This window comes from Pteropus vampyrus, unplaced genomic scaffold, assembly GCF_000151845.1.
Source record: "Pteropus vampyrus isolate Shadow unplaced genomic scaffold, Pvam_2.0 Scaffold55, whole genome shotgun sequence".
Lineage (NCBI taxonomy): Eukaryota > Metazoa > Chordata > Mammalia > Chiroptera > Pteropodidae > Pteropus > Pteropus vampyrus.
The window spans coordinates 7,165,448-7,186,775 of NW_011888836.1; the positions used below are offsets into that span (position 1 = coordinate 7,165,448).

Sequence of the window (21,328 nt, forward strand, 5' to 3'; positions counted from 1 at the left end):
GACAAGGATGGACGTAGAGGGTATTATGCTAAGTGAAATAAGTCAGAGAAAGACAAATACCATGATCTCACTTATATGTAGAATCTGAAGAAAATAAACACACAAAACAGAAACAGACACATAGATATAGAAAATAAACTGATGGCTGCCAGATGGGAGCGGGGTTGAGGAGCTGGGTGAAAAAAGTAAAGGGATTAAAAAGTACTAATTGGTAATTACAAGAGTCACGGGGATGTGAAGTACAGCAAAGGGGATACAGTCAATAACATGGTAATAACTATGTATAGTGCCAGGTGGGTACGATTCTAATTGGGGGAACACTTCATAAATTATATAAATGTCTAACCACTATGCTGTACACCTGAAACTAATATTGGATGTCAACTGTAACTGAAAAAAAATGTTTTTAAAGAGAAAAGAACCTGTTGAATGAAATAGTTAGATCTTTGCAAAAAAAAAAAACAACATACAAATATTGTTAATAGGTAAATATATATTAGTAAAAGCATATTGACATTAAAAATGCAGATGGGAAAGGTAAACACCAACTTCGAAACTGAGGTTACCTCTGAAGGGAAATGGGCCCAAAGGGCCCTGAAAGATGAGCTAAAAGGAAAATAGGTCCAAGAAGGGGTAAAAACAAGGATTCAATTAGATAGTTAAATGTATTGTTTCCTCAGAATGATCTGAAGCAAATGTGGCAAAATGTGAAAACATTAAGTAAATGTGAACAGGTTTCAAAAAAGAGTAAATCGCTGGTTAGGGCATAAAGACTGGGAGTACTGCCTGTTCTTTAAAATATCTTGGCTGTGAAGGGAAGCAAAAAGGTAGAGCAGTAGGTGAAAAGCAGATGCTGAGACCAAGACAGGGTTTCCTTTTTCAACATAAGGAAGGATAAAGAATGCACTAAAGGAACTATCCTTAAACAGAGGAAGGAACACTTCTTTTTCTTGGTCTGCAGGACAGACTGAGGTTATAGAAATACTCTACATTTATACATTCAATACAAAATGCAGAATGTATATAAAAAGCAAAAGATACAGTTCTTTAATTGATACAACACTTAGAACACTGTTCAGTGCAACAATAGGTAAAGTGCTAAAATAGTGCAAAAACTACAGAGCATAGAAATCCAGAATTGGAATGTGTCATTTTGACAATTCCTCTTCTCTGATTTTTAACCAGTCACAACAAATACCACTTCCCCTTAAATGTTTCTTATATCCATTTATTATAGAATGTTTTCTATCTATCATTGGTCCTTAATATTTTTTTGGTTCATATGTTGAGAATCTGATGAAAACTATGAATGCTCTTTCCAGAAAACATACATAAGCATGAAAAAACTAACACATAACTTCAGAGGAAGTTCAAAAACCCTCTGAGGCTCATTTATGACCCTAGCAGAGGGTAAGTACTCAATAAATAGTAGTGGAACCAATTAAAAGCAATCTTTAAATTTGTCTCATATACCTCCCTGGCCTTATTTCCTAGTTTCTTCTACTACGTCTGTACTTCCCATTAGCCATTGTTTTATTAGCCATTTCCTCAATCCTTTTAGCTCTGCAGAAATACCCATTCTCTTCACTTTACCCATCCATATCCTCCATAACTTTAAAGTGTAATTCAAGACTTGTTTTTTCTAATTTTTCTCAATTTATTCCAGCCTATGATCTCTTCCTCAATTTCTATTATCCTTATTAGAAATTCATTATGTTTTGGCCTGTAGCTTAGTTTGTTTATAGTGAATCATCGTTTACTTTTATACTGAAAAGTAACTCTTCAGGAGTTTAAGTCTTTTGTCTCCAAATTTAATGTAAATTATTTGGGAGGCTATATTTCTTTGACACCTTTTAATAACGAGCAGAGTGTCTTATCTATTAGAAGCAGTCAATAAATTTTGGTTGTTAATAATTTCTAGAGTACTCTGACTATAAAGATTTCAAAAACCATAATGCTCATGACAGATGGGGATATTAGTGGAAGGCTTCTAATACCTGACTTAAGTACAATCTGAAGGGCGTATAGTTAACAGACTGGTCAAGAGATAGGGAAACCACATTCCAGGTGAAGGAAATAACATGAACAAACTCATGGAAACATGGAGCAACAAAATTACCCACTTGGCCAGAAAAGTGGGTTTATGTGAAAGCACCTGAGGCAATGAGATGGATTATATAGGGCCAACTGCTAAGTACCTAATTAGCAAGATGGGGAATTACAGTTTTGAAACTAGAAGGGACAATTGTGATCTTGCTTCTAAATCTCCCAATTAGAAATAATCCTAACCCAGCAACCTGACAGCATAGAATTTTCCCATGCTCTCCTAATTAAGTAATTCTTAAAATCAATATACAAAGCTAATGGACCACTAGCTTTACCTCCATTATATTCTTATGCTATCAATATCTTGATTTACTTTTTTTTTTTAATTCTATATCTTGATTTAAACTTCTTCTTTATTGTTCCTTTCCTTCCTTCTTTTTCTAGTTCATCCAATGTACTCTGAAATGTGATATTTGGCAGTGGTTTGCAGTAGATTCCTTCCAAAAACTACCATGTACTTTGGGGCGTTAGGTATGTTTGGCTATCAATTAGTAGGCTATGTCAGTTCTTAACCCTTTGTTTTTTCTCTTTGTTTTGGGGGGGGGATTTTTCCTATAGCAAATGTGGAGCTTGTAGTTGGCCCTGTCACCACTAGATGGAACTAAATTGTTGGCCAAGATGGACTACTGGAGAGGAATGCCAATCAGTGTTACCTATGGATAGTGACTTGTTAAGAGTAAAAAACGTAGATAAAATTCAAGAGGGTAAAAAGCAAGCCTGTTGGCATATTTTATGACTTACTGGTTCCTCTTCTAAAGCATCGTTAGCAAAGGGAAAAAGAGGGAAGAGCAATCTTTCCTTCTCTTTATCCTGGCCCTAATCATTCCTGTTACTTAAAATCCCACTTTGGAGTCTAGGGTTTAGGAGAATGGAGACATTTCAGTTGATAATAGAAACACAGAAAAAAAGTTTCTAGGCATTCTGACTATGGAGAGGGAGAGTATGCTTATATTAAAATGAGATAAAGTTAATTTACTTAACTTTACCTGATTTCTTTGCTTTAATACTAAAGATGTATCTTTCTGACTGCATTATTTTAATTCAATTTGTACAAGTACTTTTTTTTCTTTTTCATTTTCTTAGCTATTCTGTTTTCTTTAGTCAAACAGAATGAAGGATTTATTTCAAAATAAATTCTGCCTGCCTTATTTTCCTTTTGAACTTTGTATCTTTTGGAATAACTGGAGTGAATCACTATTCTGTTAAAATGTAAGATTTTTCTCTTTTCAAATGTCTACATAAAAATCTTAGAAAACACTGTATGATAAAAACCTGTATGTATAAAATAAAAACAAAGACTTGTTTTTTAAAAGTTTATTAACATGCATACCCTAAGAGATACTAATAGACACATACCTTTTGACATAAATTCAGTGACAATGTAAATTGGCTCTTCAGAAACAACAGCATATAGTGGGACAAGTTTGTCATGTCTTAATTTTTTCATTATCTGAGCCTCTTGAAGAAAAGCGTCTGGCATCATTGTACCTGGTTTTAGTGTTTTGAAAAAACAATACTTTTACTGTTTTAATCTATATTTGAAAAGAATTTACACCAAACTTTAAGGAGCAGCATTATCTTAAATATTTCAACCTATCTTATAATTAATTGTGGCATTTTAATCTATGGCTAAACAATGACAAAGAAAACTGAAAGTTCAGGCTTCTTACCCATCCATACTTCACCAAAACATCCTTGTCCTAGCTTAACTTCTAGTCGCAAAGATTCTCGAGGGATTTCCCAAGCATCTTTTGCTAGACCTTGAGTCTGCGGTTTCACAGTTGGACACACAGTTGTTAACTTATGACATAAACCATCAGCGTGTTCTAGATAAATGAATAAACTACACTGTAAAATGAATTACTCAGAAAAATTAAGGTACATGTACTATCAATATTTTAAAAAACTTAAATTATAGAAAATCAAAACAAAAAATAGTGTTCTACCAGTTTTTTTTATAAAAGCACAAACACAAGGGAGTTGTACATAAGCAAAACATAAGAAATAAAACATTTTGTTACATTTTAAAAGTTATTACTTATGAAATACTTATTATGTTCCAGCAATTGTACTAATTGAGCACTTTACAGATCTCAGTTGAGTCTTGGAAAACTAATCTACTTTCTCAAGGTCACTTAGTGATGTAGATGGGATTCAAACTCTAGGTCTGGCTGCCTCCAAAGTTCTGCTTTTGACCACTGTGCTTTATTTCTTCCCAAAGAGAATACTACCATTAATTGTTATTTCTAGTAACTACCAATATAAGAGGGATACCAAAAATCAAAGAAAAATTTCTGCATTTAGGAGACTGAATTTTAAATAAGGGAGACACAAAAACAGGGAATCTCAAATTCATAATAGTTTGATTTGTGAATCCTGCTTATACAATCTTTCTTATTGTAAATAGGACATGTTCTTTCCCATTCTCAGCAAGTAACCACACAAACCCACATTCTAACAAGTACAATTACAACTGATGTCACTGCTTGGCAACATGTTTGATCACTGTCAACACAGGCGGTTGATTTGATAGATTCAGTTTGCAGCTAGCTGTCACTGAAGAAGAAATTGCTATGGAAACTTCTCCTTCCCTAGTATTAATCATTTAAAGAATTTCAAATGGATTCATATATCAAATTGGCAAAGAAAATTTTTGAGAAAGAAGACTCTAAGACTGCACCTTTCAAAGGCCCTTGAAAGACTGAGGAATGTCTATAGTTGTTACAGGTTAATTTTCCAGGAAAAGAAACATGCATCTTCATTGGATTTATTTTACTTAATAAATAAATCTCTACGGATTTATCCTTTAAGAAATCTCATATACTCCAGCCCATGCAGAGGAAAGTAAACCAAAAGGATATCTGATACAGCTTTTTCATAGCTTTACCTACTTAACAAGTGTCCTTAAATAAAACACTTATTTTATTTATTCCCACAATCTATCTTGTTATTTAGCTGTTATAACATGGAACTCTAATGTAAACATAATGCCAGTAAGATATTAAGACTTAAATGATGATAATCTGATTTTAACACATCATCCAAGAATATAATTTAGGTATAAGTATTATCAGTTCCTCATTTAAAAACTAGAATACAACAGATATTTAGTGAGCACATACTATGTGTAAAGTAGCATGCTAAACTTTAAGAGATATGAAACATGAATTTTGTCCGCATAAAATAGAACATGAGGAAATAATTTTCACCTTTGAAATATTCACATACCTGTGTAATGTTTTACCAATTTCTGCAGAGTATCAAATTGTGCTCTGGTTGTGATATAGTATCCACCATTGTCAAGTTTCCTAATTTTGTAGTGTTTCACATTGTCACCTCTTACTTCATCCCAATCACGAATAGAGAGGGAAAAAGCACCTGTGGGGTGGGGGTGGGGGGGTAGGGTGGAATAAAATCTTTATCTTTCTCAAAATACTGCCTAAGAATAATTTTATACTTACATTAACATAACATTCATACCTTTAGTAGTTTCACTCTCTCGTACTAAGAAAATACCTCGTTGATTCCCAGGATTCAGAAGTAATCTTTCAGCATCTTTTCTCCCCATTTTGCCAAAATACCATCTGGAAAAAAATTAATAGTGTTCTGAGTTAGAAAGGTGTATGGATAAGAAAAATTATACATAAGTATTAACAAGAATGGAGTGGGATTTAAAGGATGATAAAGAATAACTATAGAATATATCATAAAAATACAGTAAAACACAATGAAAGCTATTTATTAAATAGGAATATTACAAATATTACTGTCAGAATATACTCTGGCATAGTATTTCCACGTATTGACTATTCAACATGTCTCTTAAACTCCACCTGGCAGGGTAGTAAGGGTAGTAAATGGAGAAGGAAAGGCAATGAGACAGAGCCCTTCAATCAGTGACAGATAGAAATACTAAGACTACAGTATGAAGAATAAAAGTGATTCTCTGGTGACAGTGTGATCATCCACATTTAGTAGGATGCAAGTAAACTATATCCAAATTCTTAGGAATTCTAATTCATGTAAGTTTGATTTAATACAGTTTTGTGAATAAAAGTGACAGTTAAGGAGACAAATTACATATCATTAGTAAAAGCAAACAAACATTGATAGAATACCACTACATGCAAGGCATCGTGTTAAATGTTATGATATGAAAATAAAATAGCATTTATGGATCCCAGATAAACTTGGTTTGACTTGAACGTAATATATCATTAAAGGTGAACTTTAACTTTTTAAAAGTTGCAAGAATAGTAGACAGAACTCTTATATACCCTCCACCCAGGTTTCCCAACTGTTAACAATTTGCTTTGTCATAGTTTCTCCCTGACTGTGTATAGGTGTGTATAATTTTTTCTGAACTGATTGAGAGTAAGTTACAAACATGCTGAATTGTTATTCCTAAAATACTGCAGTGTGTTACTTCCTAAAAGACAAGGATACTCTCTCTCCTAAAAAGGAGCAAGCACCTAAGTCAAGAAAATAACACTGATATAACACTCTCAACAGAGGGTAAATTTTTAAAGTGAGACAGTACACAAAGAATACAAAAAGGGTTAACATAATTTTTTAAAGTAAAAGAGTAAAGGCATAACAGTACTATAAGTGTAGATTTATTTATGATCCTGCTCTAAGTGAATACTATTGCATTAATTATTAATTTTCAAGTAACATCCCCTATTAATATGATACATTAGCTATATTAAGACTGATATGTAATTGTGTGTGTGTAAAGTTGTGGCTAAGTAGAATGTGCATTAAAACATTTTAAAAATCAAAACAATTAATAAAATATGAAGTAGCACCATACTCTTCTGCCTGAATGGAATCTGCAGGGGCTACATAATTGCTGGGGATATAACCATTCTTTCCTGTAGCAATTGATCTTGCTTCCCACCAGTCTCCTTCCCTGCAACACACAAAACAACAGTAATCACACGATAGACTACTGTTCAAGGCACGATCTATTGCAGTGTTGTCTTGTATCTGAAGGAGACAAGAGATATTACTTTCATTTTGTATTTATGCATTCATCTGCTCAAGAATCAAACTCAAAGACTACTACTAAAAATAGGTTTTATGAATTAAGAGAATAAGCAAATGCACAGCTGCATTTCTGCTCCAAACCAAATTAAAATATCACAGTTTAATTTTAGTTATAAGATCACTTTGTTACAAACTCTTTCAACCTGGGACAATCAACCACACTGAATAAAACAATCTCAGAGGTAAATCTTTCAAATTACTCAGTTTTAATTGTTTCCTTTTTAAAAGCTTTATTGAGGTATAATTTGCATACCATAAAATCCTCCCATTTAAGATGTACAATTTAGTGGATTTAAACATATTCAGAGTTATACAACTATTACCACAATCAATTTTAGAACCTTTCCATCAACCCCCCAAAGAAACCCATATCCATTAACAGTCACTCTCCACTCCCTCCCCTCCTGCCCCACCACTACCAATCTGCTTTTTGTGGTTTTTAATCTATGGATATACCTATTGTGGACATTTCATATAAACAGAATCATACAATATATGGTCTTTTTGACTGGTTTCTTTCACTTGGCATAATTTTTTCAAGGTTCATTTATGTTTCTGCATGTACCAGTAGTTCATTCTTTATCTTTGCCAAATGCTTTTCTTTTAATAGTCCATAAAATTATAATGTTCCTTTTTAGTCACTTTAGGAAAAAAATCAAGATGCCCTAGAACTCCTGTAGCCAAAATATTGTCAATGGGCAATAACAATAAAAATTTAATTATTGGAATAAAGTATATACAAAAATATTATCTTAAATATCCAAATAAGACTAAAAGCAATTTAGAACATGAGAACTATATACAGTTCATAATACATAAGTCTTGACTCTTGCAAAATTAATGTGAAAGAAGTATATATTATCAGTCTCTAATGAGGAATATATATGGGTTCCACTATTGAAAATTAAAAGTTATGTTTTGCTTTACCAGAGAAAAGTACTGAAAATAGTTTATCTAAACTGAAATTTCATAAATGCTTAAGGTGCATTTGCTTTCTAGAAAATGAAATGAAAATAATCCTTTGGTAATTCAAACATTTACGAACTCATACACTTGATTTGTAGCTTCCTAGTATATATTACATACTTTCAGACATACAAACTGAAAACTTTATATTTAATCCTGCCAACCATTCATTGATTCATTCAAACATTTACTGAATATCTTTTAAATTTTATAAAAAGTGCTAGAAAAAAGGGTAAAAAGATAGTCTTTATCCTCAAGAAATGCACAGTCTAGAGCAGAATTTCTCAACCTTGGCACTATTGACACTTTGGGCCAGATAACTCTGTTGTGGAGGGCTGTCCTGTGCATTGCAAGATGCTGAGCAATATCCCTAGCCTCTACCCACTAGAAGATGACAGTAGCAGCACCCTGAATTTAACAACCAAAAATGTCTCCATAGATTGCCAAATATCCCCTGGGCAATTTTACCCCAGGTTGAGAACCCTTGTTTAAAGAATGATAAGCAAGTGATAAATTATAATTCAAAATTGGGATGGCAGCTATGCTTAAGGTTTGCATACGTTGCTATGTGAACATTTAAGAAAGGCACTTAATCCAGCAGGAGGTGGGGACTGGGCCACAAGGGAGCGGAAAAATGTCAAGAAAGGCTTCCTTGAGAAAGGACATCGAAATATACATTCTGAAGGATGAGTTCAGTTGGCCAGATAAAGGGGAAAAAATGGAGAGATAAAATGTCATATTACAGGAGAAAGAAATCACATGTGTGAAGGCATGAAGAAAGTGAGAAACCACAGTGTATTCAGAAAATTCAAGTAATTCGACATGGTTAAGCAGTGGAGTGACAAAAGGGAAGAAGCTTAATGAGTGATGCCTACTATTATTGTTACTTTTCTTTCTGTTGATGGCAACTGATAGCTATTGAAGGGTTTTAAAGCAGAGAGACATGAACATTTTTTATGTTCTGGAACAATAACTGGTAGTAAATGGGAATAAGAATGGACTGAAACATGACTGGAAGCAAAGAGACCATAAATATATATTTTGAGAACATACAAAGTGGTTGCTACACCTGCTAACAAAATTATGGGATCTATTTTCCATAGCTGGAATTTCTATGGTGGGCCACTAACTGACAACAAGTCTAAGAATCACCTAGGAAAAAAGCAACTTACTTTGGGCAGTTTGGAATTACAGAAGTTCCTTACCTAGTCTTTTTCCTTTTTTTTTTTTAAGAAAGGGATAAGATCTTTAAATCATTTAGTACTTAAATAGAAATATAAAATTCTCTTTATAAAGATTTTTTTAAGTAATGTTTTTTGAAAGCAATATTACTTGTTTACATATAATCGCTCAGTCTTCATTCTTAAATCTCTACCTTTCATGGCAGAACCACAACAGCACAATTTGTAGAAGTAACTTCTGGCTACATGAGTAGTATTCTGTCATGTGTCTAATGAAACCAAAGGCATCATCCAACCCAGTGGGCAGAGACCCATGCCCTACTACTCGCATCTCTGAATCGTCAGCTAGGTCAGTGGTTTCAGATGAAAGACCAGGTTGTTAGTCAGTATTTTTCATTCACAACACTTACGTATTGTTAATTATTTGAAATCTTTCACCCTTCTTAAATGAAAGGTCTTCTGTAGTTCTAGCTTCATAATCATATAAGGCCACGAATATAGTTACACCACCTAATGAAGGAATAAAGACCAAGGTAAATTATATGGGCAAATTAACAAAAAGGAAAAAAAAAAAAAAACACTGCCAGCAAAAAAATTTAAGCATAGTTTTTTTCATAGTCTCCAGAATCTATTTTTAAAAGTTGGAAATATGGGCAGCTGGCATTTTCAAGTTACTAAGATGCTCTCTTAAGACCTTTTATGAAAGTTATGTACTTTATAAATTCTAAAATTCTACAGACCCAGAGAAACAAATTTAATTTTGATTCATAGTAGCAACATCTCTAGCTTGAAAGACAGTCAATATTCAAATCAGTTATTTGGCAGAAAAAGCATTAACGAGTACTATAAACTACTGTCACTGATGGTCTAAACTTCTTATGAACAATGAGTGAACATTTTGATCTTTGAGACTCATCATTAACAGCAATAACTAGGGTTTTAGTAAGATAATTTATTATATTAAACATTCAAATATAAAAACGGCATGTTTTTCTTAGTAATTAAATTTTATGGCTAACATGAATTACAAATGCCAAAAATAACTGTGTCATATACAGCAGCAGGCCTCAACCTTTCTGACACCAGGGACCGGTGCTCCTATGAGAAACTAATGCCTGATGATCTGAGGTGGAGCTGAGCTGCTGGGGAGTGGCTGCAAATACAGATGAAGTTTCGCTTGCTTGCCTGATGCTCACCTCCTGCTGTGCAGCCCAGTTCCTAACAGGCCACTGACTGGTACCGGTCTGCGGCCCAGGGACTGGGGACCCCTGCCTTATATATACCATTGTGTGCAGATGCTTAAAAGATCAGCACACTTAAACAGCCAAACTATTATCTACCAACAAAAGAATAAAACAAATTATCTCATTTATTGGACTTCCCCCCTCTTCCCCACTCCCTGGTTCCAGTTCTATATTAACTACCTATTTGACATCTCTACTTGACTGGTCTAACAAGCTTTTAAAATGTATTAGGTACAAAACAAAGGTGTTGGTTTTCCTCTTCTAACCTGCTACCCAAATCTTCCCTACCTAAGCAAATGGCACTACTAACCAATCAGGTACTCAACTCAAGCCAAGCCCGTGACCAGCACTGTCAGTTCTACCTCTAAAATATCTTATCTACTTTCTTTTCCATTTCTACTGCTGCAATCTTAATCCAAGTCCTTATTATCTTTCACTGGGACTGCAGGGTCTACTGAGAGTAGTAGCCTCCTAACCTGCTTCTGTATCTGCTTCCATTCTCCATTCTCCGCACAGCTGCCAGAATGTTTTTTAAAAAGGAAATTCAATTACGCAAACTTTTTACTAAATTTTCTACAATAGCTTCTTTCTGGCTTTAAACAAAACCCAAACTTCTTACCAGAGTCTATGAAGTCCTGAGTAATCCTGACTTCTCAATCCCGCATCAAACAATCTTACTACCTTTCCATACTGAGCTCCTCACTAGTCCTCAAAAATTGCCAAGTCCAACGGTACCTCCTAAACTCTGCATTCATTATTCTCTCTCTCTAGAAAGCTCTTTTCCCAGTTCTGCATATGTTTGGGTCATTCTCATTAACCAAATTTCAGCTCAGATGATTTTTTCTCAAGATGCCTTTCCATGATCATCCAAAGGGCCTGCGCCAAGTTTCTGGTTAGTTCTTTCATAGCATTTAAGAACCATTAAGCATACTGTTTAGTTGTTTGTATAATTATTGCCCAATCTTCACTATAATGTAAACTCCATTAGGGCAGAAACCTTGTTTCTCTTGCTTAGAACTTTCTATACCTGGCACACAGACACTCCATATTTATTAATAAATGAACACCCATGAACTTACTATTTCATGTAAATAAACTGCTTTAGGTAGCTGAAGTATGTCTTTAAATTTAATATTTACTTTAATCATTTTGGATTACTATCTTTCCCAAACATAGAATCCTGAAAATATTTTAAACTTTAGCGGATGACTGAGAAATACCATCATGGCCATTTATTACTGAAGTATTTAGAGTTAGGAAGTTGGAATTAAGATTGTAACTGACTCGGAGGTCTATAACTCCCCAAATGAACAGTCTAACAGCATCAGTGCATGGCATTCCTCTGGTTTATTACTGGTCTAGAGGCAAGCAAATTGAAGGGACAAATTTATAGTCCATGCTTATAGAAAAGATTCTTCTTTTGTCCCCATTGTCAGTAAGGACACATGTTGCTTAATTTGATGCTGGCAACTGTTTTGTCAAGTCTAAAGATAAAGTGGACAGACACTCGAAGGGCTATAGCAGAAAGAGCAAAGAAACATGAGTTGTTGATGACATCAAAGAACTGCTGAATCAATGAATCCTGGAGCTCATGCTACTCTTTTAAATCAGATGTATTTTGTTATTCAAGGGAAACGCCTCTAGACATCAGATCTTTCTAAAAGAACTCTCTCTTTAAAATTTCTGACTAATTTTTAAGAGTATTTCTGGCTCCCTTAAAAGTTGTCAGCTGTCACTTCTTGCTGTTCTCTGAAAGGATATTATGATATAAATAATAAATAGAGTTCTGGAATAGGACATTAAATCTGGGCTCTCCTGCATATTATCTGTGATTCTAAAAAAAAAAAAAATCATTTAAACTTTGACCCTCAATTTTTTTTAAAGCAGTAGTACTTAATAGAAAAAATATATTATCACCACACTGCCACTTAATTAACATTTATTAAGTAATTACTAAAATATTTTAATAGCGGATAGCACTTTACAATCCTAAGAGTAACATTCATGAGGGTGGGGTATATTTTTTAAATTTTATTTTTCAATTACAGTTGACGTATACTATTATATTAGTTTCAGGGGTACAACAGTTAGCAGACATTTATATAGCTCATGAAATGATCACTCTAATAAGTCTAGTACCCATCTAACACCATACATAATTATTACAATATTGCTGACTATATTCCCTATGCTGTACTTTACATTATGGTTTAATCTTTATATCCCCAGTACCAGCCACATAATGGGCACTCAATAATTATTTGACAAATGAATTAACGAAATAATTAATGATGTAACTCAATACATAATTACCATCAGATTATCACCAAATTTCCCAGAACATCCATGTATATAACACTTTAATTTTTATATTAGAGACTTTAATTTTCACATAAACTTATTTAAAAAGTCCCCCAGTAAGTTATTTCTCTTACAGAAGGCAAACCTTATGTATGTATTGCCCAAAGTCATGTTCTCAAAATGACAACAGAACTGTCCATTTAATCTCACCTGTTAAACCAGCAGGAAATGAACTTGGCACCACTGAGAATGAGGAAGATGCTCCTCCAAAAGGTGTCACCCCTGAGGATCCTCCAAATGGTGTCATGGAAAGACTGTTAAAATTAATAGATGTTCCCTTTGCTGTAGATGTCGGTGTCGCTGCAGTGTGTTCTGCTCCATAATGGGTGACACTTGTATTGACAGATTCTGTAGTGTTTTCTGTTCTATGTTTAATGGCTGGACTTTTGTTCTCTTTACTTTTAATGCAGCCCATTATCAAATCTACAAAAGTAATAAGGCAAATACTTTGAGAAGCAGTTAACATAAAGGACATGTCAAAAGATATAATTCAAAAATTGACTTTAAACATGGCATTTTTCTCCTGAAAAAAAAAAAAAAGTAACATTAAACAAAAGCAAAGCAAAAAATCAGACAGCTGAAAATGAAGTCCCTTCCTCTCATTTGTCTTTATTACAATTCTGCTAAAGCATCATTCCAATCATGTCATTCTCTACCTCAACCACTTTAATGGCCCAATGACAACATGCCACAGTGTCCAGGCCAAATCAAGGGCTGTGAAGCCAGAGAGATCTAAGTTTGAATTTTGGCTTTCTATTTACTAGTGGAGTGATGCAGGTATATTGCTAAACCTCTCTGTATCTCAGTTACTTGAAAAGAATAATAATATCACCTACTTCATAATGTTTTCTATGAGGATTAACTTAAGTTCTAGATAATATCTGGCATGTAGTAGGTACTAGCAAATACTGGCTATATTCCTTCTATGTATACCAGCACTGTGTAACAGAAATATAATCTGAGCCGCAATATAATTTAAAAATTTTTAGTAGCCACATTAAAAAAAAACAGGTAAAATTAATTTAAGTAATATATTTTATTTAACCCAATACATCTAAAATATAATTATTTCAACACAGCAATATAAAAGTTTTGAGATGTTTTATATTGTTTTTTGTACTCTTAAAAATCTGGTACGTATTTTAAACTTAAAATATACCTCAATTTGGGCCAGGTACATTTCACGTACTCCAGAGCTCTATGTGGCTGGTGGCTACCATATATGACATCTTTTCCCTTACCTACTGATAGACACATCTCCAGTGCTTACCAAATATGACGCCAATTCAACTTCTCAACTTCATCTCCTATTATTTCCTCAAACTTTTCTCATGTGTACAAGAAAAAAAAATCCTATTTCCTCAATACCTATGCCCTGTATTTTCTTATTTTTGTGGGGTTTTTTTTTCCTCATAAAAGTGCCTCTGTCCATAGTACTCTCCTCACATCTCTACTTGCTAAAATTTATCCATTAGCTGATGAGAATCACAAAATACTTTTCCTTTTAGGCTCTCTCTCCACATAATTGGTACAATATATTTTTCCTTAGAACATGCAGTGTACTTTTGGGAAGATTTTTATATGAGACTCTCATCTTATTGCTTTTTTTTTTTTTTTTTTTTTTTTTTTTTTGCTTACTAGCCTAATTCTCAAGCTACCAAATTACAGGCAATATATTTCTTAAAAGCAAGAGTTACTCATCTCTTATACACTGTACAGCCTACCAACATGACATTCATATGTTTACTAACATTACAATATTACTAATACTAATATTGCATTAGTCTATTCACTTTCTGAAGCAGCACTAATAGAGATTTCATTAATTCACTTACTTTTAAAGGTCATTCTCATTTTACAGTTTTTCTCATATGGCATTCAAAAGGAAGAAGGTGAATAATGACTGTCTCAAATTCTAAAAGACTGAATGTTTATAACCTTGGCTGTATAATATTAATTTAAACTGTGGCTATAAATATTAAAATAGAAACAGTCTCAGAATCTCAGAGTTGGAAGGTTTCCATATCACTCTTAAATGAGTACATTCTCAAGATGTGACAGTTAAGGCCAGCACTGAAACATGATGGGCTGGAAATCTAAATATCTACTGAAAAAAACACCATGAGACTTGTAAGATAAATGCATAAAAGGCTTCTAAAAGTGAAAGAAGAAACAAAATATAACTCATTTCACAATCTAGTGTTGGGAAAGTCTTTTAAAGCAGGGGTGCCCAACCCCCAAGGCTGCAAACCGCTACTGCACAACAGGAGGTGAGTGGCAGGTGAGCCAGCAAAGTTTCATCTGTATTTGCAGCTGCTCCCCAGCACTAGCATCACCATCTCAGCTCCACCATAGGTCATTAGGCATTAGATTCTCATAGAAGCACCGGTCCCTGGTGCCAAAAAGGATGGGGACCACTGTTTTAGAGCATAATGTAAAATTAGAAATCTTAAAGGAAAAGACTAACAGACACGTGATTATTGAACTTCCATGGGGACAGGGGTAGAGATAAAAACTCTTAAGTGAAGCTAAAGATATGAGAAATAGGGAGGGTATCTTTGTACTTGCTCATGCTCTTACTTCCCCTCTCAAGACACACACAAATGTACACATATGAAAACTGGGTGGCATTCTTAATATATACAACCCTTACATATTAAAAAAAAAGAAAAAACATAGCCCCTCAGAAAAATAGGAACACCTATCAAGAGGCAATTCACAGATAAAATATGAAAGGCCAATTAGTATATGAAGACATGTCCAATCTTCCTAGTCTTCTCTAATAAATGTAAATTTTAAAAGGTACCTTTTTGTTTACCAGATTGGCAAATTCTGACTCAATACTCAAGGTTGAAGAGTGACTTTTAACCAATAATCAAGACATATATCCACAAAACATGTTAAATGCACAAATATTTTTAAATCCATACAAAGAATCTTCAAAATACCTATATCCAAAGTCTAAATATTAATAAAACATTAACAATTACATAGACTTTGAAAGAATAGCAGTTGTATGATGGAGAAAAAATTATGAAAGCCAGTAATGGTAATTTACTTTAAATTTGATTATAGGCTGATTGAAATATATCAATTCATAACAGGGGTTCCTATATTTATTCACCCTCCCCCATATTTTCATTCCCAGCTTCTTTAATTCCTCATTTGCATCCTTTTCTCCATCCAGGATCCTTGCTTAGGTCTTTTCTCCCTGTAAGACATCACTTCTAACACTTCTCTTCCTTTAAAAAACCGCCTTTTTTTTTCTTGCCCTATCAGTTTTCCATTACTACTACTCTCTTAACCTGTACTCCATCTTCTTTTTCTTAATCCAGAGTCTTTAGTCCAACTTTTCACATCTACCCACTTACCCTTTCTAATAGCTCCAGGATAGACCAACATTTTCAGTCCAGTTCCACTAGCACCCCATTATCAACACACAGAAGCCATCACTGCTGCCCATATCCTTCAGAAACATTATTATAAATGTAGGACATGATTTACAATTTAAAGTAAACTTCAGGTGCAACTAGTTCAAAAGACTTTTATGGGTTGTCTTAGAAACTAACATCATTTAAAACATTTATATGGAAAAGTCTCTATAAGTTCCAAGCTATTAACACAAATTATATATTTATTAACAATACATATTTATTAAGACACTATAAAGGAAACTGGAAATAGCAAGAAATGGTCCCTTTTCTTTAAATAAAGTTATAAATAAGGTTAGGAAACCGGTACAGTATTGTAAAAGGTGAAAAATGCTAGAGTGGAGGTATGTACAAAACACTATGGGAATACAACAGAAGTCATCAACTCTGCCTTGAGTGCTTGAGAAAGAAAATTCTGCAAAGACAGTGGCAACTGATCTAGACCTTAAAGAGATGGAGACTTAAGGAAGAGGAAGTAGGATATTCCAGGAAGAATGAAAAGTATGCAGAATATCTCAGATGCTTCAAAAGGCATAGCATATTTGGGGAACAGAAAACTTTGGCAGGAGTATAAGGGGGTGTGTGTTTTTGAGAATGGTGGGACAGATGGCTAGAGGTAGAGGACATTTACACATAAAGAGGATTATTTGCTATGCAATAACTTTTAGTCCTTATCCAGGAAGCACTGGGAAGTTATTTAAGATTTTTAAAAAGGTGACTAGCAGAAGATATGAGTTTTAGAATAACTATGGTAGTAGGAATTATAGACTGGAAAGAAAGAAATAATGGTGGCAGTAAGTAGAGCTGTAAAACTACTGCAATGACCTATGTGAGGAAGGAAAAAAGCAGGAACATTGTGGGGCCAAAGATGAAGGGAAAATGAGAGGTACATATTAAATAGAATAATCAAGTTATGCTATCAGTTGAATATGAGTAGAGGAGATAATGAAGAAAAAGCAATCATTTACTCACTCCCTAGGATTTTCCTGAACACTTTAAAAGTAGTTACTATGTGTGTTAAGGGCTGGATAACCCCAAACTTTCTAGTTTGAATTGAATGGAACACTATAACTTAGGAAGAGAAGAAACAGGTTTTTCTGGCCCACTGAGTTCAGTTTCAGATGTTAGTTTTAGGTGCCTGTGGGGCATCTTGTTAAATCCAGCGGAGGACTGATAATAAGTCTAAAGCTCAAAAAAAAGTGAAAACCGGAAAAAGATTAAAACAAAAATATTTTCACAGTTTAACCACACCTGTTGGAGATAATAAAACTCATCCGAGGCACAGGTTTGGAGGGGTGTGAAGAATTAATAGAATGTTGCAGTGCACCTACATATAAGGAAGAGACAAGTAAAGAAATTAGGAAGCAGAAATTCCAGTTGGGAATATTTTCAGAAATATAAAAACATGGTTGGAAAAGATAACCATCAATTTAAAGACAGTGGAATGGGTTAGGGAAGAATTCCAACTATATCTATGGCATCTTTTTTTTCTTAAAAGAAACATGAAGCAAATAGAGAAAAATATTAATGTGCTAAATGTGGGTAACGACATAATTATTTTAGTTTGAAGTATTTTATAATTTAATACACATTTAATAAGAAGTAAAACAGCATAGTGGAAATAAAGATACAGACTTTCAGGAAGAAAATGGCTAATAAGACCAAATAAATACCAAAATAAAGTCAAGTGCATTTATATTGATTTATAAGGCCAGCTGATCAGTAATTAGGAGCTCGGTAACTTTGGCAACAGCATTTCTTAGTGTTCTGAAAATAAAAGCTAGATCGCATTAAGTTGAATAATAAATTAATGACTAGAACATGACAATGTGGAGAATTTTTGGAATGTAACATCTTCACAAATTAGGAACACACATCTTTTATTAAGACATTTATTAACTCATTTCTTAGTCTAATTCATTGATCCTCTCCTTCAGTCTTTGTGTAATCTAATACAGCAGATGCTTAGTTACTCAATAGCTGCTGCTCTCTCCCTGCTCTGATTTTGTTCACTCTCCTCCCATCTGCCAAGTCCTTCATCTGTACAGCCCTAGGTAGTATAGTAAACAATGACAGAATTAAGTCACTCATGTGGTCTTATCCCTTTTGTCTATTAACTGTGTAAGCCATCAGCATGGGCTTCTAGGAAGTTTTCTTCACTTGTAAAAAGAAATACAAGACAGGAATATTCCTATTCTTCCTTAGATGTTATCTATGATGCCTAAATCTGAAAGAGCCATTCAAATACTACAAAGCACCCATCTGAAAAAAGAACACCAACATACTGAGAATGGTAGGACTGAAAGATGAAATCGACTTGGGTTTTTGATGATGTTGCTCAGATATTAAATTATACAACCCTATAATAACCCTAGAACACACTTTGCCTCAGAAATCTTATTATGTGAGATAACAAATACCTACTGTACATAAGCCAGTTTTACTTTGGTTCTCTGTTAACTGCAGCTGAAAAGATTTTAAATAAACTACTTAAATCACATGACAATGGTTATTAAATCCCTTTTCAACATATCAGGATTCAAGAGCTTATTAAAAATACAGACATGCATTGCATAATATTTTAGTCAACAATGAACCGTGTATGAGACAGTGGTCCCATAAGATTATAATGGAGCTGAAAAATTCTGATTACCTAGTGATGTCATAATGTTTTAGCATAATGCATTACTGATGTGTCTGTGGTGATGCTGGTATAAACAAACCTACTGTGCTACCAGTCACATAAAAGTATAGCACATACAATAATGTACAGTATATCATAGTTGATAATAATAATAAAGGACTACGTTACTACCGGTTTATGCATTTACTATACTATACTTTTTATCATTATTTTTGAGAGTGCTGTTTCTACTTATTAAAAAAAAGTTTGCTGTATATAACAGTACACTGTGCTACAGTACACCATGTGTTTACCTTGTTTCTTGAATGCATAATTTTCTCTTGTGCTTAATTTAATCTTGTGTTGTTTTGTACGGTAATATGCTACAGAGGCCTATAGTCTAAGAGCAACAGGCTACATCATACAGCCTAGGTGTGTGGTGGGGTATACCATCGAGGTTTGTGTAAGTCACTCTATGATGTTTGCAAAACTATGAAATCACATAATGATGAATTTCTCAGAATGTTTCCCTGCTGATGAGCAGTGCTTGACTGTAAATCTCAAACTTCCCTCAATTTATATAACTCTGAGATAGCCTTAATATTGTAAAACTTACAATATTTTGCCTATAAAGGTAAAATTAAAATTTTCAGCAAACTATTTCATACTGATATTTGGTGAAACATAATATGCATGAAAATATGCTGACAAGGCTTTTAAATCAATTTGAATATTCCTGCTACTTTAAGATTTTTTGAGAAATATGAACTTATTTAAAATTAAGAAATCTTCTCTTGCACACTATCAGAAATACTTTCCTAAAATGATTTCTTTAAACAAAATCAACTTTGAGGTATAATTTACATACAAAAACAAAAAACATGCACCAATTTAAAGTATATGTTTTAATGAGTTTTGACAAATATCTATAACTGTGCAACCAATACTATAATCACAATACAGAATATTTTGATCACACCCAATAGGTTTTGTTGTAACCTTTTCCCAATCAATCCCAACCCCGGGCCTAGACAACCATTGATCAGTTTTCTGTAACTAAAGATGTATCTTTTCTAAAGTTTCATATAAGTGGAATCATATGTAGTCTTTTTTTTTTTTTTTTTTGGCTAAGCAATGTGTATCTGAGACACTTTCATGCTGTTGTATAAACAGGTAATTCATTAATTCTTATTGCTAAGTAGAATTCCATCATACGAATATACCATAATTTATTTACTCATTTACTTGTTGATGGCTATCTGGGTTGTTCTAATTTGGGGCTATTATAAATAAAGCAATTATAAACATTCCTGTACAAGTCTTTGGGTGAGCAGATGTGTGTCTCCTCCACCCCCGCAATATCTAGGACTGGAACTGCTTGGTCATATAAAATTAAGTATACCCTTACCATAAGAAGCTGCTAAACTTTTCCATGGTGGCTGTACCATTTTGCATCTCCACCAGCAACGAATATGAATTCCTGTTGCTTCACATTCTCCACAACAGTTCTAAGTCTTTCTTTTCCCTCTCAGAAATCCATCATATATTTACTTGAGTTTGGATGTGACCTAAATATGCAGACAACTCTTTTATGCTTTATTCTTTCTAAAAAAGCTTTGACAACTGCAATCTATTGATATCAAAAGGTAGCTCACAATATAAAATACACATGGCTGACTGGATGTTATACATATTTATAACATGAGTATTATCAAAATCATTAGAATTGCAAATTAACCACTGATTTCTAGTTCACTGACAGAAATAATGGTCAGGACCTAGGTAACTGCCAAACATCTTTATCACCATTTAATTTGTCAGAAGCTATCAAAAGCATTTCAACAAGCCTGTCCTCTTAAACTCCAAATTATTTCTATACTTAGGTTAGAGTATGTAAGTAAGAGGGCATAGTTACTAAGACACCATGATGATTCTTTCATGTCTGTAATGTTTCAATCGATCAGTTTCTCACTCTTAAAATCCCATTTAAAAAATTAAGGCATACATATGCAAAATTCATCCTTATTAGTGTCTGGGTCTGCAAGTTTTGACAAATACAAACAGTTGTGCAACTGCCACTTCAATGAAGATAAAGAACGGTCCCATCACTGCCCAGTGATATGTCCACGCACTTTTATAGTCAAGCTCCACCCCAAGCCCAGGCAACCACTTACCTGTTTTCTGTTCTTATAGTTTCACCAGATACTATACAGTATGTAGCTCTTTGATTTTGGCTTTTTTCACTAAAATTAATGCATCTGAGATCCACCCATGTTTTTACAAGTATCAATTAATTCTTTTTTCCTCTAAGTAGTATTCTACTATATGCATACGCTGCTATTCATTCATTCATTCATTCCCTGGATG

At 33.8% G+C, this 21,328-nt stretch overlaps 1 protein-coding gene across 1 annotated transcript in view; it reads right to left on the reverse strand.

Annotated features, from left to right (window-relative positions):
* Window positions 1–20,510, reverse strand: part of YES1 (YES proto-oncogene 1, Src family tyrosine kinase) — a 30,778-nt gene extending 10,268 nt beyond the window's left edge. Inside the window, exons 1-8 of the mRNA XM_011360471.2 lie at window positions 20,370–20,510; window positions 13,058–13,330; window positions 9,713–9,812; window positions 6,920–7,018; window positions 5,587–5,690; window positions 5,335–5,484; window positions 3,757–3,932; window positions 3,463–3,622 (exon numbers count right to left, since the gene is read on the reverse strand). Coding sequence (XP_011358773.1) covers window positions 3,463–3,622; window positions 3,757–3,932; window positions 5,335–5,484; window positions 5,587–5,690; window positions 6,920–7,018; window positions 9,713–9,812; window positions 13,058–13,330; window positions 20,370–20,409 — 1,102 coding nt within the window. The 5' untranslated portion in view covers window positions 20,410–20,510. The remainder of the gene's footprint in view (window positions 1–3,462; window positions 3,623–3,756; window positions 3,933–5,334; window positions 5,485–5,586; window positions 5,691–6,919; window positions 7,019–9,712; window positions 9,813–13,057; window positions 13,331–20,369) is intronic.
* Between the last annotated feature and the right edge of the window lie 818 nt (window positions 20,511–21,328).